The sequence below is a fragment of the Vulpes lagopus genome, chromosome 9, assembly GCF_018345385.1.
Source record: "Vulpes lagopus strain Blue_001 chromosome 9, ASM1834538v1, whole genome shotgun sequence".
In the NCBI taxonomy this organism is placed as follows: Eukaryota; Metazoa; Chordata; class Mammalia; order Carnivora; family Canidae; genus Vulpes; species Vulpes lagopus.
Window position 1 is genome coordinate 3584435 of NC_054832.1, and position 23458 is coordinate 3607892.

Genomic DNA, 23458 nt, shown 5'->3' on the forward strand with positions numbered 1-23458 from the left:
GCTCTCATGCATTGCCTCCCCACACACACATGTCCTGGCACTTCTGGGTCCCCTTTTCCTGATTTTCCATCAGCGTTGCAGCCCTGGTGTATCCCAGGCTCACCCTGGGGACAGTGAGAGGAACTAAGGGAGGCCACCCCTGTGTCAGGGGCTGGTCATGTGCGACTCCTCCCTATGCCCTCCTGCTTGCGTTCACCCCCCAGAGCTCAGGGGGCTGTTTCTGTGTCGGTCTGGACTTTGTAGTCAGTGGGGGTGAAGGGGGCTGCGCTCGGGCTCAGAGGGCTTGGTGTGGGCTTCCTCCCTGTGTTCTGGCCTCTGCGACCACACAGGACAAGGCTGACCGCCCCCCCCCCCCCCCGCCCCAGCTACATTAGGATCATTCAGTTATCAAAAGCAGCTTTCACTGATTCATTCAGCAAACACTTGTTGAACATTTAAGCTCCAGGTCTGTAAGGGAGGAATAAGATAGAGTTTCCTCGTTCTGTAGAATTCATGGTCCAGTGGATGGGGAGGGGTGAAGCAGGCGTGTAGGAAACCGCTACGTTAACACAGGCACAAACCACTAGTTAGTGTTCAGTGTAGCAAGGATGTGGTTCTCATGGGGTGGGAGTCGGAGACAGGACAGAGCGGCCTTACAAAGCAGGTCCCTAAGGCATGAGCCAAGGCCCAGCCTCCTGACATGCTGAAGTCCCCAGCAGGAGGCTGTCCCTTGGGACTGGTGTGAGTGTGCGTGTGTGTGCCCGCATGTGCGTGTGTGTGTGTGTGTGAGTCATGACAGCTGAGGCCTGAAGGTGCAGGGGCCCAGGCGATGGGGGCCCTTTGGACGCCTTCCTAAGGAGCTTTTATTTTGTGTGGCCCCCTGAGTTCCCGTCTCCCTGTGGCTGGATTAAGTGCCAGGGTGGATGTTTTGGATGGTGGGAAGTGATGCCAGCTACCACCGCCGCTTGAATATAGACTCACACTGCATGGCTTGTGGCTTTTTAAAAACTCACTACTGCACTCTGCGGCTGGCATCATCATCCCTTTTTTTACAGCAAGAAAATGCTCCAGAAGGCCAAATGATTTACCCAAGACGATACTGACACTGAGGTGGAGCTAGGATGCAAACCCAGGTTTCCTCGTCTCTGCAGCCCCGAGAGCTCCATTCATCACCCTGCACTGAGCTCAGGGCTCGGGATGGGAGGGACAGGCTGCACCCTGGCCGTGCCCCTGTCCCCAAGCTTGGCGTGCACCTTTCAAGTTTGTGCAGGGACATCTGTTTCCTGTTCCTGTGTGTTTTCCTCATTTAATGTGGGGAATAAGAGATTTAACTTAGAATCAATGAAATATGAAATTATATGAAGCAGCACTTTTTTTTTTTTTTATTAACTAACGGCAACTGATTTAGTATGATTGAGGCACTTTGTTAACAAGATGGGGGCATTTCATGGTCTCGATACCAGTTAGCTCTGTACTGAGTGCTTCTGTCTGGGGGGACGGTGCTCCAGCCATACAAAGACTTCTGGGCTCCTCTTAGTTGAGCCAGCATTTTCATCAGCACCCACGTGTCAGGCACCGTGCCTTGTGCCAGGAAGGTGAGGACAGATAGGTCTCTGCTCATCACATGGGGAGAAATAGGCACTCAGATCTGATCTTCTCAGTAGACACTTTTCAGAGAAACTGCTAGAAGCACAGAGGGTGAGGGAGGAGGTGGTTAGAAGGTGACTCAGCCAGGTGAGGGTGGGCCGGTCAGCAGAGTGCTGCGTGGGCATGAGTGTGGCGTGGCGTGGTGTGGAAGTGTGGGTATGGCGGGCCGTGGTGTGCCCATGGCAGGAGGCTGTTGGACTCCAGGGCAGCTCTGCGGCGCTTGCACAGGCTGTGGAGAAGGTCCTCGGAGCCATTTCATCCATGCCAGGCAGCAGGTGGAGGCTGGTCCAGATCCTTCCCCACCTTGTGACCATTTGACTTAGATTTTTCGACCATGCAATCATGCAGAAGGGATGCACATGCAGTAGAAACCGTACTGGGTATTTGGAATGTGGACCTTCTCCCAGGCTAGTGATGTGCAGGATGGCCCTCTCTCATGGTGCAGGGTGGGGACAGCGGCCGCAGCTCCCAGTCAGCCAGCAATCACGTGGGCCAACAGTGGACACACCGTAAGCCATTCTGTGCCCACACAGCCGTCCTGCCTCTTTGCCTGTGGGGTTCCATATGTTACATGAGATGGTCAACCCCTGATTGTAACAGGCTTTGTGCTGGGTGGTGTTGCCGACCTGTCGGCTCCCGTGAGTGCTGTGGGCATGGTGAAGGCAGGCGCGGCGCAGCCACGGGGGTCGGTAGGTTGGGTGTGTACATGTAGTTTCAACTCAGGGTGGGTTTATCGGGATGTGTTGCTGCTGTCTTAGTGATGCCTCTAGTGGGGTCCTAACCAAGGACTTTACCAGAATAGCCATTATGGAAATAGGGCTAATTAAGGCCCTCACTTGTTTTTCCTCCCACCTGGGTTCTGGGCCAGGGTCTTTACCAGGATCCCTGCCCCTGCCTCCTTGCTAGTGCCTGTGTTCATCTGGCCTCTCCAACCCCCTCCGTTAATGCAGCATGTGACCCTGAGGGTGCCACCCCATGCCGAGGCCCTTCTGGGGCTGCGTGCTGCACCCAGGGCCACATTATACTCCTGGCATCATTCTGAGGTGTCCAGGTCCTGCCCTGCCCTGTCCCTGTGACTACCTGGCCTGCTCGCAGCTTCCCCAGACACGTGCACCTGGTTCAGGCTGGGCTGGGCCACCCAGCGTCCCACTGACCTCTGCTCACAGACCCGGCTGGGCCTGGCCAGATGAGAGCCACATATCTGTTAGGGGTTCCTATTTTAATTTTTTATTTTTTGTTTTTTATTTTTATCTTTAAAGATTTTATTTATTCATAGAGACACACACACAGAGAGAGAGAGAGAGAGAGAGAGAGAGAGAGAGAGGCAGAGACACAGGCAGAGGGAGAAGCAGGCTCCATGCAGGGAGCCTGTCGCGGGACTCAATCCCGGGTCTCCAGGATCATGCCCCGGGCTGCAGACAGCGCTAAACTGCTGCGCCACTGGGGCTGCCCAGGGGTTTCTGTTCTAAAAAGTTCGTTCCTCCCTGGCACTTTTGCCTCTTGGAAAGAATTTTGGCATTTAGAAAATGTGTTCTAATTTTTATTTGCTAAAGGAATCTCCCTTAATTCTACATCTGTGTTCTGTAAAGATAGTCTGTGTTTCTGCTGTTTGTTGATGGCCACAGAAATGCTGCTTTATACACAGATGATACTGAGACAATTTGTGGTTTGTCAGTCCCTTTGAGAATCCCATAGCTTGGGAACTTCATTTTTCTGATGGCAGCTCTCATCTGGATCTGGGCCACGGCCACTGGACTAGGCTTCAACTGGCCTTGTCGCTGGTGATGCCCTCCCTCTCTAGCTTTCCATCTGGTTCCTTCTGCAAGCACAGGGATGACCGCTGCCTCCCTTCTGCAAAACCTCCTTGGCCCCTTTGTCTAAAGAAAGCACTGGAAGCTCTAGGAAACCACCTAGTAGTACTGGAGATCCTCTAGGATCTACATCCACTTGTCTTATGCATTGCCACCCCCACCGTAGGCAAGCGGGAGCCCTTAAGATCCAGGGCATTTGTATACATGGTGTCCCGTCTCCTGGGTACAGGGTAGAGGGCTGTGGGAGAGGGGGACGGGGCTGGCAGGCAGCCCACGTGGAAGGAGGCAGGAGGCCTGGCTTGGGGTGTGGGGAGGAGGCAGGGGCAAGTCTGTATAGCCTGGCATCTGCCTAGACCTAGGGGGCAAAGGGGAAGGAGTCGTCAGGCCAAGCAGGAGTGCTGTAGAGTGAGAAGGGCCAGAGGACAGCAGGCTCGGGCGGAGCATGTGTCTGGTTTGGGATACATTGAGTTCGAGGTGCCAGTGCAAAGTACAGCTGTAGTGACAATAGTAATAAAAGAGCTAGAACTCCTAAAAAAAGCTTTCTTATTTAAAAAAAAAAAAAGGCTTTCTTATTAAGCATTCACTGTCCTAGTTAATCCACAGATCACCTCTTTTTCGACAGGTAATGTGCTCATTTTACAGGTGACAGACTTGAGGCTCAGTGTTCAGGACACTCCTGAGGCACAGCGTGAGCGAGAACACTGGCTTCTGGCAAGAGAATAGAGTCCGCAGAGGTGACTCATGTGCTTCTGGGCCCTGCCCTGGGGCCTGGTTGGCGTCTGCCAGGCCACCTGTGATCCTTTCTGGGCATCCCTGTGATGCGAGGAGATTTGGCTCCCCTGGACGCACGCCGTGCCCCGGCTCCTCTGCCCCCAATCCCCACACATGCTACTCTGTGGCCCGAGTCCCAGCCTTCTCTTCTGTAGGATTCAGACTCTTCTATGACGACACTTATCACCTGGGCTGCTAGTGAGATGATGGACATCCTGGCGGGAACCTGGCCCGTGAGGAAGTCCTTGGTAAGGGGCTCACTGCACAGGTGCAGACACGCTGCACAGGTGTGGACCCTACCAAGAGCCCCCATTCCCAAGGCACACGTCCCGTGCAAGGTAGGGGAATATGTGTCTGAACATAGGAAGATTTCTGTCCCAAAGGGCTGAAAACCACACGGTGATTTTTATAGGTTCAGCTCCATTTAACAGGAACATTTTTATTCAAGGGAATCTTTATTTCCAGGGAGGATAATTGAAACATGTCCTTTGGCACGTTCAGTATATTTTCATTTACCTTTGAAATGGGTGGTGTAGCAGGATCCCTACCCTGCGTTCTGATCGGTTTCCCCATCTGATCCATCTGTAGCTGCTCTACAGAAGCTATTTTAGGGTCATTTAACGCTGTTGGTTCTTTTGCTTCTGATTAGCTTGATGAGGGAAACCGCCACGGTCTGTCTTAAATCCAGATGTCAAAAATATTTCCATGTATTTCTCTTGCAAGCTTTCTTTGGCGACGTACCAGGGGAAAAAACTGCCAGAGATGTTCCTTTTTCCTCTCTCCTCCTCTCTGTTTCTCTGGGCCTGGGGTTGTGCAGGCGAGCATCCCGGCTCTGCGTCTGCTCCCGGAGCCCTCCCCCTTCTGGTCATTCTCTCACAGCCCTGTGTCCTGTGGTCTTTAGTGATGCACCCGACCCTACCCAGGAGGGCTGCTTTCTCACCTTGGAGTCTTAGACCTGGGCCCTGGGCTCTGGCTGCTGGGGAGTGTCCCAGCTGTCACCTGGACTGGAGGGAGGAGCTGGTGCCTCGCTGTGGATGCTCCTGGGTGCAGGTGGGGGGCCTCTGGCCACCCCCACTGGCCACTGTGCGCTACTGGGCCCTGCAGGAGGACGCTTGCAGCTGGTCCTTGCCTGGCCTCAGTGTCCTTGATTGCTCTGGGAAGATAGTAAAACCTGTTCCTGGGATTACATAGGAGGTCGTCGCAAATTCTCAGCAAGTGTTCTTTCCCCTTCCGGCTGCTGCGTTTCTGTGTTACCTGTTACGACTTCCTCTCCTGAAAACCAGCCTGCCCTGTCTTCTCAGCGTGGGTCTCCTGCCCGGTGGGGCGGAGCGGAGGAGATATGCACATTCCCTAATGAGGCTATGAGGGCCTCCTTGTTCCGCCCCTGCTGACCTCTCTGGCTCTGTCCCTTTCCAGTTCCCTGGGTCCTGTTGTGTTGGCATTGCAGGTTCCCTTGCTAGCTCTCCTGCCCTGTCACATCAGCTCTCTGCAAGGGATGCTGGGGCCCTCTCCGCCTTGTGTGCCCCAGCTCAGCCAGTGTTTCTTTCCAGCCCTCCCGGACATTGCTTGGGCCAGATTAGCCATCCCGTTCCCACACTGTGGCAGCGTCCTGAGCATCCCTGCATCATAGCACCCTCAGTCTCCATCACAAACCTAACAGTTTGCCTGTGTCTCCCAGAGTGGGTGGACCTGTGCTCATCCCCCTTCTGGCCCCATGTGCTGCGTTTGGGGCCACCAGCATGACAGCCGCCCTCTGAATACCGTCCAGCTTACCCCAGGGATGGGTTCTCCAGGCTCCTGCCCTCGGGGTGCCCCTGGGTGACATCCTTGTGTGAGCCACAGTGTGACTAATGCCATGTCTGCCCCTCACACGTTAGCTGGTGGAGCCTCAGGGAGCGCTAGTCAGGTGACCCTTGGTCTGTGGTCTACGGGAGCCATCCCTGTCCTGCAGCTGCACCGGGAGGCCCAATCCTGGTCAGTGTGGCAGGAGCTGCCCCCTGGCTGAGGAGCCCGCTGTGGCACCCACAGCTGTAGAGTCAGGAGGCCAGAGCGACAGAGGGGACGCAGGCTCTGTGACCGTCACACTGTTGCTCTTGACCCCCCTCTTTGAATCCAGCAGAACACCCACGCGAATTTAGAAGCGGCTGGGAAGAGGTTTTGTTCTCATGCCACTTGCAGCTGCCAAGGCCACCTCTTGCCGCCCTCCCTGAGCTCAGTGTGACCTTTGCAAAAAGCAGAGCATGACCCAGACTCTCAGCCACAGAAGGCGGAGAATTGCCGACATGGCTTATTTTCTGCTACAGTTCAAAGAGCAGGAGAGAGCCAACGCTGATTATGCACCAGCTGTGTGCCATGGCCCAGGCACCTCAATGAGCTCATGTGCTGCTCCCAGCCGCTTGGTGGGACAATTTTCTTTCCTGGCCAGGCCGGGGCAGAGCTCAGGGACTGGCCCGAAGGAGCAGCTGAGTGGAGGCAGACCCAGGCAGAACCAGCTGTTTGAGACTCGAGGAGACTAGCAGAAAACCAGCCAGGAGTCGGAGAATTATTTTAATCATAGAGCAAATTTCTCTGGAGTAGTCTGTGAAGAGTGTTGGAGAAGGACCCAAAGCCTGTCCTTAGAGACGAGCCAACCGGGGGAAACTGGGGAATGATTTCTGATGCGTCATGGAGAGGACAGGCCCCCGCTGGCCCGGCGCTGTCCGCCGCGGAGCTCCCCGTGGGCCTCACGGAAAGCAGAGGGGACACAAACCCGAGAATCCGAAGCCATGGAGCGGCTCTTCGTCTGGTATGAGGTTCCCAGTGCCCATCTGGTCCAGGGCTGCCAAGGCGGAGGAGGCCCCATGGGAGCAAACAGCCTGGCCTGCGTGGGGCCGAGGCTATGGCGGGAGGCTCAGGCTTCCTCGCTCGTCTCGGTGACATGTGGTTTGTGAACTCAGGACGGTGAGTGAACAGAAGTACCTCGTGCTTCTCTGGCATTGTTATGCTTCACAAAGTCTTCCTAAATGCTCTCCCATTTGATCTTTAGTATGGTGACTCCCTTAATAGCTGTAATCTTTGATAACGGCTTATTGAGATACGATCCACGAAGCCTCTAATTCGCAGATTTAGAGTGTACCCCTCAGCGATTTTTTAGCCAGTCGCAGAGCTGTGCAGCCATCACCACAATCCGTCTTAGAACATTTTCCTTGCCCCGAAAAGTAATAGTTATAAATGTTTAGCCCAAATTATATGCCAGAGGGGTTCAAATCAATTCTCCACAGTCCTGACTCACACTGCAAGGGAGGGTATCCATTTTACAGATGCAGAAACCGAGGCCGGGGGACACTCCGGTAACTGGCCTCTGGCCGCAGAGCTCACAGTGACAGACGACGGGTTAGGACTCGGGTCAGTGTCGCTGCAGAGCCCGTGCTCCTCTGTCCACGTGGGGCCTCCCAGTGAGGTGTCCCGCCCTGGATCCCACACCTCATCAGGAGTGGGGTCAGGGCATGAACTCCCGTCTGTTGACCTGGACTCCTGCCTCCTCACGTGGCACTGCCGAGGCCGTGGGAGGCACCGGGCCTGGCTTCTTCCTGCCTTCTCTGGACCCGTGGCCACCTGGATCCAGGAGGGGCAGCCGGCCCTGTTAGGAGTGGAAAGCTGCCTCCGCAGGAGGCCGGGGGCAGGGAAACCAGTGGCAAGTGAGCCTGGCCCTCACTCTGCTTCCTGCAGGGCAGAGAGGAGGGTGGCTGGCAGCCCGATGACGTGGGGCGGGTCTCTCCTCTTCCCGAGCCCTGTCGTCTGTGCTGACGAATGTCCTTACAGCTCCTAGAATACGTGCTCATATCCGGAATCGCAGGGGTTGTGCTTCCAAGAATGGGGGCCACGGTAGACGGGGCTGCCCCGTACGTGCAACACGGTAAGCCTGGCTTCTCTGCCGTGGGCCCGGGGCCACGTCTCTGAGCCTGGGAGTGTCACTTCAACTTTTGCCCTCTTACACAGAATATGTACGTGTCATGTTTATGAAAGAAGTGTCTGCACATAGGGGTGTTTCTGAGGCTGCCCGTGCGAGCTTCGACCGTTCAGCACCCACCCCCTTACCAGCAGTCACAGGGCCCGTGCAGCCCCATGGAGGCGCAGCAGCTTGACCTGCTCCCATCCTGGGTGCGGGGTGGGCATGGGTGCCAGTGATCCCAGGCCAGACACAGCTAGGTGCCTCAGAGGCTTGGAAAGCGGGGTGGGCGGGCCGGGAGACCTCTCAAGAAGGCCGTGTCCGGCTGGGTCTTCAGGGCAAGGGGAAGGTGGGGCGAGGTGGGCAGGGGCAGCGTGTAAGGCAGTGAGCCCCGTGAGTACAGGTCCCCTGTGGAGGGCAGGAGAACGGGCTTAGGGTCTGGCTTCCGTCCTCACACCTGGTGACTGCAGTGGGCTCTTTCTCCTCTTGTGAGCTCAGTTCACCTCTCCGTAAAATGGGTGTGTTGAGTATAGAATGAGATTGTGTGTCTACAGGAGCTTTCTCGGTGCCATGTGGGGGTGTCTTCACTGGTCCTGCTCTCCTGTGGAACCAGCTGGACTTTAAGGAACCAGGGTGTTCAGACCAGATAGTCACTCTTCTGAGAAGCTGTCTGGGCAGTGAGAGGCCGCTGTCACCTGACTCCCACTTGAATCCCCGCCCCGGCCCTCCCCGAGCTCATAGAATCCAAAGCAGAGAGGTAGGTGGGTCCCAAACACCTCCAGTTTACGATGAGGAACGTGAGATTCAGACCAACCAAACACCTCAGAGACTGGACTTTACTGCTGAAAGAGCCTGGGCCTCTGTCTACCTGACGTGGGCGCGTCCTAGTGACTTTCCAGCCTGTGCATGGAGCACACTGACCCCCACCGCAGGCTTGTCTGTAAGCTGAGCCCACACCTATCCAGCCCTCGAGCCCCGAAGCAGCACAGACACCTGGCTGCAGGTGCGTCAGGCCCCTGTTAACATGTGGACGGTGTTCAGTTCCCAGCACCCGGCAGCTGCGTCCCTGGAGCTCGGGAGAGCGGGGATGCCTCTCTGGACCCCTCCCATCACCGCCTGCCCCAGGCTGCAGGCTCTGCGGGTCTGGTCAGGAACTTGCCACCTCCCATTTGCCATCTCTGTGACCTCAGGTACATTATTTTTGCTACCTATGGATTTAACCCCTCTCAGGGCTGCTGATGGCAGCCAGGTGGCCTGTGCTGGGCACAATCCCTGGTGATGCTCTGATTGGATTGTGCTGGGCTTTGATTTTTAGAATCCAGTGTATCTTTTCTCTTCAATTAAAAATAAGAAGGAAAGGGGGTGCCTGGGTGGCTCAGTCGGTTGTGCATCTGACTCTTGATTTCGGCTTGGGTTGTGATCTCAGGCGGCGGGGCAGGGTGGGGGGGACATCCAGCTCTGCGTTGGGCTCCAAGCTCAGCGAGGAGTCTGCTGGAGAGTCTCCCCCCCACACACATTCCTCTTCCCCTCTGTAAAGTAAATGAATCTTTAGAAAATAATAATAATAAGGGAGGGTTTTTCTTCATTGTAATTGATCTGTGAGGGCTTAAGGAGAAAATTACATTCTTTGGGTGTGATCCAGATGTCAGTGTTCATGCCATTTTCTGGTGGCTTAAGGCCCCTCCTCGGTCAGGATGGATGTCTCCTCAAGGTTGACTGCTTCCTTTCTCTTGGGTTGTACTTCATTATCAAACTGAATAGGCTGGTCTAGTCAAGCAGACGCCCATGTGATGCAGCACATAAATTTAGAATACCAGTGTTATAACTATCAATTATCTCCCAATGAAAGTTCAATTTAATTATATGTGGATAGTCCTCCTAAATCCGACTCCTTGATTTGTATTTAAATGTCATCATTATGACTTCCCTGGTGAGGTTATCAGCTGTTCAAAGACTGAATCATACGATATTTTAAAAATCACCGCTTTTCTATAGACTCTTCAAAAATCACAGCACCTTTTTCTAGTGCCAACTCTTGACTATCATTGTCACATTCGGCCATAAAATTAAACATGAAAATTGGCATTCAGTAGTAGTATTAATTTTATTTAACTCCAACTCATCGAAGATGATCAGAATGGAGTAGTGGTAGGGGCTGTCTGGCGGGCGGGCCGGGGAGCACTCCCCGGATGCTGCAGGGAGACTCACGAGTGCATTTGAATGGAGAGTCTCTGCCGTTCCATAGGAGGCTGGAGGTGATTTCTGTGGCTGTGCAGGTCCTTGGGCTCTTCGTCTGGGACTCGGGATTAAGCTCCATGGCAACATCTGCTATTTATCCAGGGCTGCTAGTGTCCTGGGCACTGGGCTGACCACTTTGTGTCTACCATCTTATTTAATCACACAAAACCTTCACAAGGTGGAGTTTGGCCCCAGTCAGAGAGGAGAATCTGAGCTGCAGTGTCCTGCACACCATGCGAGACCTGGTGAGGTGGAATTATGTTCCAGGAGGAAATGTGCCATGAGTGTTTGTGCAGTTGGGCAAGCCTTGTGCAGGGCTGATGTTGGGATGTCGTGATCTAAGATCCGAAGGAGTGTTGTCCTGGCAGATGCGTGTGGGGCCTGGGCCTCTCCCCACATCTGTGATTCAAGCCTGATCCCTTCAACGAGTTCAGGTGAACCCTGGCAAAATGCCAAGGACACTTACACCTGCCATTAGACTTCCTCATTTAGTGACCAGTGAGCCAATGGGCATTCTCCCCACTTGAGGAGACGAGGTTGGGTTTAGAGAGGGTGAGGGGTCCATGGAAGACACCCAGACCACTAAGAAGGCCCTGGCGTAGAGCTGGCCGCCTAGCCCTAGAGATTGCCCGCTGGGTCAGCCAATGGCTGGACAAGAGAAAGGTCCTTCCACCCTCTGCCCATTTACTGGGCATTTTTAATTGAAGTATAATTGGCATATATTAAGCTAGCTTCAGGTGTACCACACAGTGAGTACACACAGAGCGTAATGAAAAAAATTTTAAGTAAGTGGAAACAAACAACAAAACAACAGAGCCGTCGTGGCAGAAAGGCATGTGAAGGATGATTTCTGTGCTGACAAGAGCCTCCAGTGAAGGCCGTGCCGCTGCCACCGCCCGCTGGGCTCCAGGGGCCCCACAGAGGGCAGGTGCGCTCACCTCGGGTTCTGTGCCCAGAACCTACTCTCCTGTCATTTTCTTTATCACTTCTGAAGATCATGTTTTCCAGTTTTGCTTCTGATTTGCCTGAGGACCAGCCATGTTTTTGAATTATTTTTTGGATACTTTTTTTGTGTGTGGAGGTTTGTACAAATACGCTCTGATTTGTGTGGCCCCACCCCAGATAAAAAGGATTCACGTGGTTTTAAGCTTAAACCCGAGGGAGGAGGGCTGTGCCCGGCAAGTCATCCTCAACAGGCTCATGGGAGTCCCGTGGCACTCATGATTCCTTAGGGTTTTGTTGCTTCCTTGTTAGGAAGAGTGCTTGCTCGCTGAGGGCGTAGATGTGAAGTCGTCCAGGGCGTGAAGCTGATCCGTTGCTGATGGTGGCCCCGTGCCTGCATGAGAATGTGGGAGCCCTCAGCCATCCCTCTAGGTACCACCAACTGCGTTTCCAGGTCGTGCTCTGAACTCAGGGCTGTCTCTCCTATACCTGCAGCCACCTTGGTGCTTCTGTGCACATCTCCCCAGTTGCTCCGATCCTAAGAGCTGTCCCCCATCTACATGGCTTCCTGATGAGAGCAACAGCCTAAAGCCATGATGGCTGAAGCCAATTACATAGCTGGACTCAGAGCAAAGGCACCTGCCCGGACACCAAGGCAGAGGTCCCCTCCGATGGTGCTAGTTCTCTGTGCCGCTTCATGTAATGCAGCAGGTCTCGGCAGGCAGAGAGTTCGTGCATCAAGACTCAGCTCTAGGAGAACAGGTTACCAGCCACATGTTGTCTTCCCCGTCCTAGAAGGGAGGATGATGGAGGGGATGGTGATGCCTACGGGCTGTGCTCTGAGACCACATAGAGATGTCAAGGCCAGTGGTGCTCCCTGTGGCTTGGGAAAATAACCCTTGGCCCCCGGACTTGGAATTCTGGCTCTAGGATTTTGAGCTGGGTGACCCCAGTGGGTTACTCAGCTTCTTGTACCTCAGCATTACCATCTGTGGGACAGGAGCGATGCTGCCTTCAGGACGCTCACCAGCATTGCATGTCACAGGCAATTTTTGGAGGGGTATTGTGCTCACGTGGCAGCGGGCTTGGCTGTCCTTGGGTCTGCGTCCCATGCCAGCTCTGCACACAGCATGAGCAAAAGATGACTTCCCTTTAGATGGTCTCTCTGAGCAAGAGGGAGCCAGATGAAGCCAAAAACAAAACAGTAGCGCTGGGTCTGCGTGGCAGGCTCCTGATGTGGGGCAGTGGCTGAAGCTCACAGAGCTCATCACGTGTGTAAGAGAGCGAACGACGCTCGTCCTTAGGCTTGCTGTAGGGTCAGATGAATGTTTGTATGAAGTTCTCAGCACCAGGCGTGGCGCATAGCAAGCGTCCATCACGTGTTGTGTTTCCTTCCCCTTCCGTGCTGCGGGCACACCTGACTATAATTTCATCGAGGGATAGGGTCCCTATGGAGGTGATAGGGTCTGATGCTTACGTGATCAGAAATTGTTCAAAAAAGCCCTTCAGAAAATCACACAAATCTCACCCCAGCGGCCAGAGTGTCCGGTGTGTGTCCCGACCCTGAGGATGTGGAGTCCCGGGTGGCTTCTCTCCTTCGTGTTCAACAGGAAGAGCCTGGTCTGTGGAGTGTTTCCAGACCCGTTTCAAAGATGAAGGTTATTAGTTGTTTTTGGGTTATCTATCAAGTGATGAACTGAATTTGGCCTTTTTAGTGAAACTTAGGGAACATTCTGACCTTTTGCTTGAAGAGAGCACTCGTTCGCTTCAGCCCCCTTTGAGCGGGGGCGTGGGCAGAGCCGGGGCTGAGTGGGAAATCCGATGCCCTCTTGCTGCACACATAGACGCCTCGCAGGGGAAGCAAAGTATGTGCCAAAAGTGGCTAATGAAGCTTCTGAAAGAATGTTCAATCTCAGGAGCGATTCCGACCTGCCAATTAAAACATCAGTGAGGTAGCAGTTTGCCTCTGAAAATCCATCACGGCCGGTCTTGGCAGGGGCGCAGGGCATGGGCAGCGCCCTCCTGCCCGGGGCACGCGCCTCGGTGAGAGCCTCTCTGAGAAGGAGCTCGCGCTCCACCCGCCAGCCTTGACCTTTCCCCGCCCTGGACTCAGTCCCTGCTCCTGGACACGGGCTCCACACACAGCACAAGTGCAGACGGGAAATTGAAGCACAAAGATGTTTAGGATTTTTGTCAGGAGTAATTTTTTTTTATAAATTTATTTTTTATTGGTGTTCAATTTGCCAACATACAGAATAACACCCAGTGCCCATCCCGTCAAGTGCCCCCCCTCAGTGCCTGCCACCCAGTCACTCCCAACCCCCTCCCACCTCCCCTTCCACCACCCCTAGTTCGTTTCCCAGAGTTAGGAGTCTTCCATGTTCTGTCTCCCTTTCTGATATTTCCCACTCATTTTTTCTCCTTTCCCCTTTATTCCCTTTCACTATTTTTTATATTCTGCAAATGAATGAGACCATATAATGTTTGTCCTTCTCTGATTGACTTACTTCACTCAGCATCATACCCTCCAGTTCCATCCATGTTGAAGCAAATGGTGGGTATTTGTCGTTTCTAATGGCTGAGGAATATTCCACTGTATACACAGACCACATCTTCTTTATCCATTCGTCTTTCGATGGACACTGAGGCTCCTCCCACAGTGTGGCTATTGTGGACATTGCTGCTGTGAACACTGGGGTGCAGGTGTCCCGGTGTTTCATTGCATCTGTATCTTTGCACTGCTGGAGATTTACCCCAAAGATACAGATGTAATTTTTTAAAAATTGGAGAATACTTGAGAGTCTGAAAGTAGGGAGATTGTTAAGTAAGCGTGGCATGGCCGCGTGGCAGGACGCCCTGCAGACTGATTTTTGGTGATGTGAAAGTGGTCAGAGTGCTCTGAAAGTAAAACAAGGTGTAGCGTAGTGTAAGCATATATTTACGTGTGTGCACATGAATAAAGCGAGGCATATGGTCGCTTACAGATATATATACTCACATAAACTACATTTAAATACAAATACTTAGAAAAAGATTCTAGAAGTAAGGTATCACAATTAAAGTGTAGGACTGAATCCTGTTTTTCTTTTTTATGCTTTTTTGCTATTTTCCCACCTTTTTCAGGAAGCCTGTCTACTTTTCGAGTCAGAAAGGAGAGGCAGGGATCCCTGGGTGGCTCAGCGGTTTAGTGCCTGCCTTTGGCCCGGGGCGCGGTCCTGGGGTCCTGGGATCGAGTCCCACGTCGGGCTCCTGGCATAGAGCCTGCTTCTCTCTCCTCCTGTGTCTCTGCCTCTCTCTCTCTCTCTATGTCTATCATGAATAAATAAATAAATAAATCTTCAAAAACAAAAAAAAAGAAAGAAGGGAGAGCCACTGTAGCTTTCAGACAGAGTTCTTGCTACCAAATGCCATATGTTCTCTGCTGACACATGAGGCTCTCATTCTCCAGGACAGTGGAGCTCCGATCTCCTCCCGGTGAAGGCCGTGTTTATTGGCCGCTCAGGAGCTTCCTCCAGCTGCCAGGGTTCTCAGGATCTCCCCGTGGGGGTTCAGCCTTCTACACATACCCCCTGCACTGAACAGCAGTCCCTCCTGCTTGTTCCAGGGAATGGCCCCAAAGGCCCGTTAGAGCATGTGGGGCTTGGCTGAAGGTTTGGGCCGAGGCAGTGTGCGATGATGCAGCATGTCCGCTCCGATCCCCTGACTCACTGACTCTCTGTGTTTCGGTCGGAGCCAGAATTTTGGGCGCCTCGCTGGAAGCAACCTCCTCCCTCTCGTTTCATCCATCCATGTGCCACACCTTTGCCAAGTACCTCCTGTATGCTCATTTCTGTGCCAAAAAGCAGGGCTTCAAGCAGCAGTGAGATAGCCTCTGCCGACATGAGGGTCACGGTGGGGAGTGGAGGCCGCTGTGAGCAGCCGATCAGAGCACCCGTGTGCTGTGGGCTGTCCTCAGGCCAGGTCCCATAGGGTCAGGGGGCGCAGTGGAACAAGGACCAGGTACAGAGGTGAGGCAGCTGCGAGACGGGGGCAGAGGTGAGCATTGGCCTCCAGGTCAGTTGTTCGTTTGTTCAGGGAGTTGTTGGCTGCATTGCTGTGGCCTGCCAGGCGTTATCCAGGCCCAGGAAGCCGTGGTGCGGCCACGCATACCTCCACCCCTAGGGAGCTCCATTCTAGTAGAATCCAGACACTAAAGCCCACAAACAGGTGTTTACGGTGTTTACGATACACACCATGGCAGAGATTCATGGTCTTACGGAGCTGGGGTGAGGGGAAGCTGGGGGACCTTCCTAAAGCTCCAGCCTCCAGAATGGAGCCTCAGGGGAGCAGTGGGCGCTAAGGCTAAGGCAGGAAGAGCCTGGTGTGTTCTGGAAGCTGCTGGAAGGTGGAGAGGGCTGGATACAGCCAGCAGGCGGGGAGGCTTCGTAGAGGATGTGATAGTTGAGCAGGAACCTCAAGGGGAGGGTGTCACGTACAAGGTTCTGGGTGCGGGGGCTAGGAAGGGACGGGTGGGATTGAGACATGCGGCCAAGGGTGAAGCAGGAGGTGACAGGATGGGCGCTGCTGAGGGGGCATTTGGGGTCCCCAGGGTTAAATGACTCTAGTCCACTCCCCTTTTCCACTTTTTGTGTCCTGTCTGCCTCATCCTGGTCCAGAAATGTCATTTTCTCTGAGGGTGGGTGAGTCTTCTCTGAGGTTGGGATCTCTGGCTGTGTCTCCAGCTCTAGACTGTGTGTTGAACCAGCTCCGAGGCCAGTGCTGCCCTGGGAGTCTATTATTTCCTCTTCTTGGAGTGAACCCGTTATGAATTACTGACGATGATTCATTATACGGCCTCACGCTGGCACGTGCAGCTTCTCCAACAGCCAGCAGAAGACACTGCCCTGCTGATTAATTCTCTGCTGTTTCCCCCTTCTCTTAGAATGGCCATCCAAGTGGACAAGTTCAACTTTGAGAGTTTCCCAGAATCCCCTGGGGAGAAGGGACAGTTTGCAAATCCGCAGCAGCTGGAGGAAGAGAGGCAGGAAGCCCGCGGCCTGGAGATCGACAGCAAGCTGGACGTCCACTGGAGAATCATATCCTTTTCGTGGCGGCCACCCTGGCCCTCGGTGCACCCTGCGCAGGGCTTCGGCCCACTGACGGGGGCCCCAGGGGGCTTCACCACCTGGCGGGTGGACAGCCCATGGCATATGGGGTGTTAGGCTCGCAGAGCTCAGAAAGGTCTTGCCAGGGAGACAGGGACCACGACCGTCCTCTCCTAGCCCCTTCCCCGTCCCGGGGCTTCAGCAACCAGGTATGGATTGAGGGTGAGGAAAGGCCGCCTCCCCAAAGTGTCTTGGATCACGGGCTCCTAGCCAGCATCGAGGTTTATGTTCGTGACACATCCTCATGCCTGCCTGTCCTCCCCAGGCGTGAGGAGCGTCCCAGACTCACCAGCTCAGCACGGGGCATGGCTGTCCGGGAAGCCGAAATCAGATTGCACAGCTTACGGAGGCATGAAGATGCCATTCTGAACGGGCCAGCGGTGTTTAGGGCAGGGGAGTGCTATGCGAGAGCGCCCTGGTGGGACCGGCCCCGCTCTGGGCTTGACGTCATGCCAGAGAGTCCCAGGGGCTTGCACGTGTTTGCGCAGCTGTCTCACAGAGCACCTGCTCTGGCTCGGGCATTCAGCAAGGCACCGAGAGTCTGAGCTGGAAGGAGAGGGCCTCCACGGGGCTTCACAGCCTCCTGGGGGGTGGCTGTGCCAGCTGAGGGTTCAGTGCATCCCATTGAGTCCATGAGGTTCAGAGGAGGAAGCTGTGGGCGCAGGGCAGTCAGGGAAGGCTTCACTGAAGGGGTGACATCAGAGGGGCTTTCTGGGGTGGGGGATGCCCCAGAGGCCCCAGGGTGTAAGAGGATGGCTCACTCGGAACATTCCCCAGGAAGAGGCAGCTCAGATGTGGGTGTCTCCGGCGCCTTGATGGTGGATTCTGTAGGGTGGTTGACGTGTGCTGTGTGGTCTCAGGTCATTCTAGACCTTGTCCCTGGATTCTGGAAAGATCCTCAGTCTGCAGGTGGCAGTATCCAGGGGTTGGAGGCATGTTCCTTAGTGCACACTCAAGAGAATCTGGGGCTGGTGGACCCCCCATCCCCAAGCTGGGACAAAATAAGCATTTCTCACATGACTAGGAGGCTTTGGGAACCAGACGCTAAGGACCAAGTGTGGGGGACTCCACGCCGCAGTAGTGTGTCGTGAAGTTAAGGCAGAGGGACATGAAGGGGAGGGATGGCTGGGGTCCTCCCTCTCCCCGTCCTCCCCACCCCAGAGCTCCGCACAAGGTTGTGCCTGCTGGTGGAACGAGCAGACTGATGGAGCCCAGAAGGAAGCGGCGTTCACGCTGCGCACCAGGCCCACCAGCTCCTTCACTCCTCCCGCCCCTGACTGGTGCTCTGGCTCCACTGGGAAGAGGTGAGCTGAGTCCCTGTGAGCCCAGCCAGGGAGTGGTGAGGCCGGCGGCCTGGGTGGAGCTGCGGGCACAGCCCCGTTCCCAGCCCTGTCCTCAGGGAAGATGGAGGAAAGGACCTGTGTCCTGTAGGGGGGCAGCAGAAGGCACATGGCTCTCCTGTCCTGGTGTCTGTGGTCACGATGCTGAAGCTAGGGGTGAAGGGACTTGGGATGGAGAGGTTCTGCAAACTCGGGATGTGCAAGTCTCCATGTGAGGTAGGAGATGCCCAGCTCCTGAGCCTCAGGGCCGTTGCTTCCTTGTACAGAGCCAGGAGGCCTGGTTGTGAATGAGTCTGCCTCAGCCCCGTGGAGGACGGGGCCCAGCAGGAAGGCATCTGTCCCCCTGTGGGGGTCTCATAAAAACAGGAAGCCTCAAAGTGGGGGGTTTGCGCCCCTGCCGCCCCAGTGCCCGACCCACGGCAGCACCTCCTGAAGTCACACCTGCCACTTCCCGGGTGCCGCCCCTGGCCTGGCCCAGCTCGTTCACCACAGTCTTACCGACTCCCTGGATGCCTCTGCCTCCCCGTCTCAGAGATGAGAGAACAACTGCCTCTCGGGGCCACCCAGGTGAAGCAGGGGCGCGGGCACCCAGCCAAAGCCCGTTAGCCGTGCTCCGGGCCGGCAGCCCTAGGCCGCCGTGTGCTGCCTGCTAACGGGCTGATGCTGACCACCACGGTGTTTACGCTCTCAGAAAACAGTGGCTGAAAACGTGCCAAAAGTATCTTTGGGTTTCTCCTAGCTTTGCCTCCTTTAAGAGGTTGGCATCCCCGTGTTTTGTATTGACTTCATAATTCATGCAACAAATATTTACTAAAGTCTACCATGTGCCAGGCACATCTGTCTCCTAGATGTACTGATTGGAGGTTTTTGAGAGACTGTCTCTATAGGCGGATTCGATTAAAGAGAAAGAACATTCAGGACACCTCTCTCTCTCTCTCTCTCTCTCTCTCTCTCTCTCTCATCTGGCAGTGACATCTGGCATGGGATGAATAGCAGACTTTCACTATTATAAACCTGGATTCAAGCAGATGGAAAGACCAAAGACTGAATTGGCTAATAATTTTATCATGCATTTTGGTAATATTTTCTCAATATTTAGACTTTATACAAAAATTTGAGCCTAATTTGACACTCATCTACAGTAGTAAAAATGGTCCATATGTGGCAAGTAAGGCTGGACAGACATATTTTGGTGGAAATTGTGGATCTTGCAATAGACACAGGCACCCCTGCCCACATCATGTCTGCAGGGGCCAGATAAGCAGTCAGGAGATGCCAGGACCTCCAGCCCCACTGTTTGCCTGGTTAACGAGCTGGCCATTCTGTTGTGCTCGTGCTGGGCCCTGGAGATGCCTGCAGTCTGGGGGGAGGAGCAGACACAGAGGTGGGCACCTGCAGTGCAGCCTGGGAGGGCTGAGGCAGGAGCCTTCCTGCTGGCACATTCCAGAGCCTGAACGCAGCAGGGACCTGCATAGACCCCTGTGACTGGGGACCTAGCATGCAGACCGGAGAGGTGGCCGGATCGAGGGGCCTCTTGGGCTGTGCTGGTAGTTGGGCCTCCCTCCTTCCTTCCCTCCCCGCCATACTCAAAAATCTGTATGAAGCTCTTTCTCCTACATTACCTCTTCCTTCATGGCAGCTTGAGCCTGGTCGTATTTATAGGGACTTTCCCTCTTTGTCATGAGGAACCAGCTCATGTGTAACAACTGTGCAGTTTCTAGGGTTGGGAGAGTCCCCTGCACAGGTGGCATACGGCCTGAGAGCCGGGCACATGTGACGTGTGACCGACATTGATGCTGCTGGGATGAACACACCCTTGCTTTCCGCTGCCTGGCCCAGTGTCCTTTCCACCTTCCTAGCTGCCAGCTACCGCGATCAGATGGTCTTTACTGAACTTGGGAAACCTTAATACAGCCGACTTTGTTGGTAGCAGGTAATAGCCTTCCACACGTACTCCAGGAAGTGCCTATGTTTGGCTTTAGGATGGGACCAAGGATGCCGTACTGCGGGGCCTGAGCCTGGGGTCAGAAGGCCCAGCTCTCTGCCACTTCCAACGTCCCTGTGGGAAGGCTGTGGCCTGAGGGGCCCGTGTCCTCATCTGTTCAGCCAAGGGGAGAACACCTGTTCCAGTTTGCTGCTAGGGTTAGTTCCAATAATCGTCTCTGCCCTTTTGATCACCTGCCAGGTATCAACCAGAATATTCGTGTTTTTCTTATCCCAAACTTGCTAAATAGATACACTCAGTTTTGAAAAATTACGTACATCTTGGAAGTTAAATAACTCACCTGAGGTAACATCCAGGACCCTAAAACTTGTGTTCTTTTCATACTACTTGGAGTGAGTCCCATGGCCCAGGTGTAATCCTAGCTCCTGACCCTAGTAGGTGTCTGCAACGTGAGCCCCCGTTGCTGCTGTGAGAACCCGTGCTGCCCCTGTGACCCGGCCTCAGGGGAGGCTTGTCCCGCACAGAGGCAGTGGGCCAGCCTCCCCCGTGTCTTCTCTTCCACCTCCGATTGGACCTGCCACCAACGGTCCAGGATTGTAGTTCTAAGAACCCCTCAAAGTAGCTGGTTCTGAGGTGGTTGGAGATGGACCATGTCTGCTTCCACTTTCCATTTGTCATGTGGGAGAGGAGACCCCACCAGTGTCTGATCAAGTCTCCCTCATCCTTGACGGCTGAGCTCACACGTCCTGTCGCACAAGGAGCCCGTTCTGTGGCTGACCTCTGCCTCTCCCTTCTGGCCCGGCCGGAGCTGCCCCTTCCCTTGGACTCCTGCAGCACTCCGTGCCTCGCTCTGGTCGTTACAGCCCTTACCAACTCCAGGAAAGCTCATTTCTTTCCCAAGTTCACTGTCCACTTCCAGGCTGCACTGTTCTTGAAGCCATGCTGTGTCCTACTCCTTTCGCAGCTACTTATGGATGATCTGTGTGCTGGGCTGTGCTAGGCACCGGGGACCTCCGAGGTGAGCAAAATCAGGTGTGGACCCTGCCCTGATAGAGCGTGTTCTTTTCCTGGCACCAGTGCCGTGTGGAATCCCCAGCGTGTAGGTATTAAAGCCATTTGGTGAATGCCTAGCTTCCATCTCCTCGATGGAGCAGAATGAAACGTTAACAGCTTACGTGCCCTATGCTGAGTGCTCTGGTGAATATGTGAAAGGAGCCTTAATGAACAAGATTAGTCTTATTGGAAGCCTGGCTCCTTTTCCAGAGGGCAGCCATGCACAGACGATCTGTGGTGGAAACAGATGAAGGATAAGCGTGGAACAAGCTCAGTGTCATCTCACGTTCTCATTTTCATTGTTTTTGTTGCAAATCTCCCTCCAAAGAGCATTTCAGGGGTTGGTGAGATACTTGCTGACATATCAGAATCCAACCCCGCATAGGTTTCATGGCAAGAGCTGGGTGCACAGTTCAGCTGATCCCCATAAAGGCGAACGACCCAGACCATCTGGGCAGCGTCTCCGCCAGGTGGTCTGATAAGCACGTGTCTCCTCTGTTCTGTCTGGAGACCATTTGTAACCATCTGGCTGCTTTGTGGGCTGGGTAGAGGCTCCAGGAGCCCAACTGCAGCCCGGGTTTTAGATACCTAAGGACTGACATCCCAGAGCAGGCGACGGAATATCTTTGCAGCATGCAGAGGTCATTTAAATGCAAGTGATTGGACAGTGGAAGGACATGGAGCAGGGTAGCTGTTCTGAGTGCAGGGCTGTGCGTCCGGGAGCAGGCTGTGTATTGCTGAGCAGTGTCTGTGTTTGGCCTTGCAAACACCAGTCATCCTCTCTGAACCCAAGAAGCTCCACGGCTATGACATTTGTCACTGGTTTTTGCTGGAGTTTCACAATCACAAGCCTACAACACTATAGGCACAATGTCCGGAGTTTGGTCTGTCCTGACTGGGACAGCTGGCCCAGGACACTGCTATACCTCGCTTCTCAGTTTTCTAGGTTGCTTTCTTCCCCGGGAGGAGAATGTGCCTTCAGCCGACCCCTCCTCTCTTTCAAGGCAGGGGCAGAGATTAAGCTGTGTGTGTGTAGTGGATTGCCCTTGACCCTTCCTAACTGGCTTGTGGTTTATTCTCAGGGATGCTGCTTAATGGAGCCATGTCTTCCTGTCCCCTGGAAAAACAAACTCTTAAAACAAGATCCTTTAAAACACAGTACACTATGTTTTTCTAGTAGTCCTGTTAGGAGAAACGGTTTAATCTAAATGAATTTAATACAAACAGCTCCTGTCATCAGTACAGCTGATTTCTTGATCATCTTAAGTGAAATGCAGAGTTGCATTTTGTGTCTGCCTTTAGGGAGTTTAGCTTCTAGAGCTGTTGGTAATCACTTGGCTCGGAGGCCTTTCATCTCACAGTGGAGCAACATTGCCAGCCAAAGAGAAGTGCGGTACCTGACCACCGATGCCGTGCAGTTGCCCTGGCTCTTTGGCCTGTGGTGTGCAGAGGGAGTAAGGTAAAAAGGGCAGAGATTTGGTTGCTGTCTCCCCCAGGTCCAGCCGTAGTAGCCATGCACATCTTAAAACTACTTTGAAAGGAATCAGGGTTTGGCATCCAGCATAGATTGCAGGCTTGGCTCCTGAGAGTGGGGAAGGGCTTCCCTAGCATGCAGAGCACTGTTTCAGATCTGTGCGTGAGAGTGTGTAGTGTCTGCGTGTGTATGCACTGTGGGGTGTGTGTGATGTGGGGGATTGTGCGGTGTGTGCATGTGGCGTGGTGTGCATATGAGCACACAAATGGGTATGCGCAGTCTGTGTGATTGGGCGCGCGTTCAGCGGGTATACCTCCTGTGTGCTTTTGATGTGACAATGACTGTGCGTGTGCATATCCACATAAGAGACTCAGGAGATTACCGCTAACGCCCATCTGGCAACTACTAAGTGCCAGGTACTGTTCTGAGTGATTTATGTGGATTGGCTCACTTAATTTTCACAAAAAAACCCTAGGAAGTAGTTTTATGCACATTCTGCAAATGAGGAAACTGAGACCCAGTGAGATTCTCTGACCTGTCTCAGGTCACCAGCCAGTGAGTGGCAGAGCTGGGATTGGCACCCAGCCGTCTGGCTTAGGAGTTGGTGCACGTGGCTCTGTGCTGGGGACAGCAGAGGAGCATCTGGTCTCTGCCAAGGCCTCTGTGTTACCCCCATTTCCCAGAGAAAGCTGAATGAGGTTGCAGCATTCCTCGGGCACTCTGCTGGTTGGGGCTGCCCCCTCCCCCCGCAGGATGTTCCCGTTTCTCCTGCTCCTCCCTCAGCCCAACAGGACGTGCAGAGGTGAGCTATTGCAGACTGTCCCTTGGCAGCTCACTGTGCTGTGTGCCATTTTCTGTCCAGTTGGGTCTCTGACCCCAGGGAGCTGAGCCGAGATGCAGGCACCCCTCCCGAGATGAGAGCAGCCCACATCAGCATTCTCAAAGTTCACGGCACAGATCGGAAAACACAGTCACGGGAAAGAGGCTCATTAATCACTTAAAGCAGTCTTTCCATTAGTATAATTTCTATTTATGACAATCTGCTAATTTATTGGAGCTGAAGTGGGGCTGAGTTAAGTCCCTGCACCTGTATTTCCTCCAGATCTGGTACGTGGGGTGCAAACAGCCCATCTTCCTGGGGGGACACCCGATGTGCAGTCCTGCCCCCTTGGGGACACTCACCTAG

General features: G+C 54.1%; 1 protein-coding gene across 5 annotated transcripts in view; it reads left to right on the plus strand.

Annotated features, from left to right (window-relative positions):
* TRAPPC9 (trafficking protein particle complex subunit 9) overlaps positions 1 to 23458 on the plus strand; it is a 541977-nt gene that overhangs the window by 403065 nt on the left and 115454 nt on the right. For all 5 annotated transcript variants that reach the window (XM_041769344.1, XM_041769347.1, XM_041769345.1 and 2 more), the window contains one exon: positions 16238 to 16391. In XM_041769344.1, the coding sequence (XP_041625278.1) occupies positions 16238 to 16391 (154 nt within the window). The remainder of the gene's footprint in view (positions 1 to 16237; positions 16392 to 23458) is intronic.